The sequence below is a fragment of the Aptenodytes forsteri genome, unplaced genomic scaffold (assembly GCF_000699145.1).
Source record: "Aptenodytes forsteri isolate BGI_AS27 unplaced genomic scaffold, ASM69914v1 Scaffold285, whole genome shotgun sequence".
NCBI lineage: Eukaryota > Metazoa > Chordata > Aves > Sphenisciformes > Spheniscidae > Aptenodytes > Aptenodytes forsteri.
In genome coordinates this window covers 218,631-222,725 of record NW_008794453.1, presented here as the reverse complement: position 1 = coordinate 222,725, position 4,095 = coordinate 218,631, and the positions used below count along the sequence as shown (strand labels likewise).

At 48.2% G+C, this 4,095-nt stretch overlaps 1 protein-coding gene across 1 annotated transcript; it reads right to left on the bottom strand.

The window, feature by feature from the left end:
* Nucleotides 1-685: 685 nt before the first annotated feature.
* On the bottom strand, nt 686-3,025 carry KCNA2 (potassium voltage-gated channel subfamily A member 2). The gene has a single exon (XM_009290605.1). The coding sequence runs from the start codon at nt 2,943-2,945 to the stop codon at nt 1,446-1,448; it is 1,500 nt and encodes a 499-aa protein (XP_009288880.1). The 5' UTR covers nt 2,946-3,025; the 3' UTR covers nt 686-1,445.
* Nucleotides 3,026-4,095: the final 1,070 nt, after the last annotated feature.

Below are 4,095 nucleotides of genomic sequence, written 5' to 3'. Positions count from 1 at the left end.
GGGCAGGTCATCCCGCTCCAGCCCATGTCCCACCATCCCGGCACCCCTGAGCCGGGAAGCCCCCGATGCCCTGAGCGCTCACGTTTGCTGAGGATTTGGCCCTATAGTCGCTCTCTAAATATCTATACACACACACATGGTAATTGTACAGGAAACGGCTGAAAATTGCTGAACAAACAAGTCAGGAGAGCCGGTACCTGCCATTCCACCTGCTCCTCATGCCCTCTCCGATCCACCGCGGTTTCTGCTCATGACGCCAAGATTAATGACTAATTACTCGCCCCATAATGAGTGCAGGTGTTTAACTTTCAGCTCACCTTCCCTCGCTTGCATTAGTCGGCTCTCATGTCTGGATGCTCAGACACTCAGGCTTTGCCTTGTTATCTATCAAACTGTTGTCAGCACATACCTTCCCCATCCAGCTTTTAAATATAATGGAGAATTTTTAACTCCCATGAATCTCCTTCGAGCCACCGGAGAATCTATAAACACTATAAACATGAATACTGTATAGTCTACTAAGAAAATATATATTTGTGTGTGTATTAAATATTCAGATTCATGCAACAAATATCCATGCAGCTGTACTGTATTACTGGTTAAATTTCACTGCAGTATAAATATATTATAGGCCACAGCATAGTTGCTCCAGTTTTATATATAGATATAAAAAAAGATGCTTTTTCCAACTCATTTTCAATGTGTCAGTGGAGGTGTCTTTGGTGATCTTGGAAATATTGGTGATGGAAGTGTCATCTAAATAAATAAATAAAATCCAAGCGCTTGATTTATTTACTCATCCCTCCCGATGCCTAGCGTAGAAAATTTAAGACTTAATAAATAATGTGCCGTCATACTAATTATCCCTCCCCTGGGCCTCACACTGGCATACTGCAGTGGCTGAAACTATTGCAGCATGCAGCATTTTCCGTTATGAAACATGAGCCTGGGCGATGCGTTCACACTTGGCATTCCCGGGGCGGAAACCCGAGCCTTCAAGCAATTCGGACACACGACTGCATCTTCCCTTCATTAAGCTCTGCCTGACCTTTCCCAGCCGTTCCCCACGCCTGGAAGCTGGCTGTCACCCAGCTCTGCAGGACAGGGACCGGCGTTCGTGGTAGCCCGGGATGGCCCGGAGCTGCCCCTCGCATCCCCATCCCGTTGCTCGAAATGCCCAACAGCTCCGTATCTTGGGAAAGCCACGAGCCTGGGATGGGAGAAGGGAAACAAAATGGTTCGGTTTTTTTTTTTTTTTTTTTTTTTTGCACGAACGCTTATTCGGTGTGGAAATCAAAGGTTAAAAGTCACTTACACAGCTATTGCTTCCCATGCAGAACCAAATATACACCGTAGAAAATACTGTATTAACTACAATGCAGAGCAGCACTCAATATCTGCAATTGTTCCACTTCAGCTTTAAATAAGTTACTAGATTTTAGCGACTAGACATCGGTTAGCATTTTGGTGATATTCACATAGTTTGTGTTAGCTAGGGTGCAATTGGCTGTCTTCAAGTTCTCCTCCCTAAAATCCTCATTGCTATTGTTTACGCCTTCCTGAATCTCCATATAATCAGACTTACTAATAGTAGAGGCACTTCTGCTTTTCTTTAGGTCAGGGGAAGAGGGGATCTTTGGGCAGCTGGTTACTTGCAAATATTGAGCCTGCTCCTCTCCCTCCGTCTCCCGGTGGTAGAAGTAATTGAAGTTAGACACTATGACGGGCACTGGTAAGGCAATCGTTAATACGCCAGCGATGGCACACAAGGAACCCACTATTTTCCCCCCGATGGTCGTGGGGACCATGTCTCCGTAGCCAACAGTCGTCATGGAAACCACGGCCCACCAGAAGGCATCGGGGATGCTCGGGAACTGGGACTCGCTCTCGTCGGCCTCGGCGAAGTAGACGGCGCTGGAGAAGAGGATGACGCCGATGAAGAGGAAAAATATCAAGAGGCCCAGCTCCCGCATGCTGGCCTTAAGAGTCTGCCCCAGGATCTGCAGCCCCTTGGAGTGTCGGGAGAGCTTGAAGATCCTGAAGACCCGCACCAAGCGGATGACTCGAAGGATGGCCAGGGACATGGCTTGCTGGCCTTGCTGACCATCCTCCGGCTTCTCGGCCAGCTCCGTCCCTAAGGTGATGAAATAGGGGATGATGGCTACGATGTCTATAATGTTCATGATGTTGGTAAAAAACCCAGCCTTGCTGGGGCAGGCGAAAAACCTCACCAAGAACTCGAAGGAGAACCAGATGATGCAAAGTGTCTCCACAATGAAGAAGGGGTCTGTGAAAGAGGTGGACTGCTGGTACCCCATGCTGCTGTTGGAGTAGGGGGGATGGCTCAGCCCGCTGCCGTGCATGTCTTCGTTCTCATCCCGAAAAATGGGCAACGTTTCCAGGCAAAAGCTGACGATGGAGATTAAAATCACCATGACGGAGACAATAGCTATAATCCTGGCAGGGCCTGAGCTCTCAGGGTACTCAAAGAGCAACCACACTTGTCTCTGAAACTCGTTCTCAGGCAACGGTCTTTCCTCTTCTTTGATGTAGCCTTCATCCTCCCGAAACATCTCCATTGCTTCTTCCCCCAGTTCATAGAAACGAATCTCTTCCGAGAAGATATCTAAGGGCACGTTAACCGGCCTCCGCAACCTCCCACCAGACTGGTAATAGTACAAAATTGCATCGAAGCTGGGTCTGTTCCGGTCAAAGAAATACTCGTTCCGGAGTGGGTCGAAATATCTCATTCTCTTTTTAGGATCCCCTAGTAAGGTCTCTGGAAACTGGGCTAGTGTCTTGAGCTGTGTCTCAAAGCGCAGACCCGAAATATTAATGACCACCCTCTCGCAGCATTCATGGTCGGTCTCAGGGTTATACGTGTCCTGCGGGTGACCGGGAAGAGCTGCAGCTTCGTCTGCAGGATCTCCAGTAGCAACTGTCATATTGGGGTTTAAAAGAAATCCTTATGCTAAACTCTTCCCAGTGCCCGGTGGTGGGATCGGATTCAGGGCAGGGCTACTATCCTGCAGAAGGACAGGTACGTAGGTTTGGAAGTGTCTCATGAAAAGGCGAAGGGATGATACAAAAAAAAAAGAGAAAATAAAAAAAAAGGAAAGAAAATCGCCCCTGCTGAGAAAGAAAGAGATGAAATAAAGTTGGGGGGAGGAGAGCAGCTCTCTTCACTAGCATGTCTATCCCCTTCCTCGGGAGGGTTAATTTGCCTTCTTTGGGACAGAGTTCAAAAACTCCCATCTAAACCCATTAGGTGGAAGAGAGAAAACACCTGAGGAACCGTCACCTATTCAAAACCAGCGCGGAAAAACTGGCATTGGCAAACCAGAACTTTTTTTTTGGATAAAAATAAAAATTCCAAATAAAAAAAAAAAAAAAAGAGGGGGAAGGGAAGAGAAAGGAAGGAAGAAAAATAACCCCATCCCGCCCTAAAGCGGCGAGGGGACCCCGCGGGGTGCTGGGGAGAGGCAGAGCAGGCTCAGCTCATTTCCAGGCATGCAGCTAAGGGTTAACATTTAACCGTGCAATCTCAGGCAATCTACCCTCCAGGAAAGCTCTAACTCCGGTTTTAAGTTCGACACCTTCCCAATCCTCTTGCCCTGGCCATAAAGCGACGAGGCGACATGCTGCCCTCCCTGCCTGCAGCCAACCGGGCAAGCTTTGCGGCTGCCTGAATTTGCAGCTGCCGATGCGAGCTGCCCCGCAGACCACTGCAGTCCCCCTCCTCGACCGCTGGTGTCCCGGCTCCTGTCATTCTCTGCAAACCACCATGGCACACAGAAAACAAATCACATTACCTGGAGAAGCCAAATCTTAGTGTCTCTTAGTAACACCGATTATCTGACCCTGGGGAAATCCTAGAGAGAAATACAGGCTTCCAAGATCCCCATAATTTCCTCTCTCTTCAAAGTTAAAAATAATGGTGAGTCATCGTAGAAAAAGGAGAAGGGACATAAAAGGGGTTAGATTCCCAGATGGTGGAAGTCAGGTCTTGTAATGGTTTGGACTGGAGAGAGAGAGAAAGAGAGACAGAGAGACAGAGAGACAGAGTCTTCTCGGTAGCTGTTGCAGATCTGCACT

Bases quoted from the DNA above. Each gene is read 5' to 3' on its own strand.
- KCNA2 (XM_009290605.1), bottom strand. From the start codon at position 2,945: ATGACAGTTGCTACTGGAGATCCTGCAGACGAAGCTGCAGCTCTTCCC.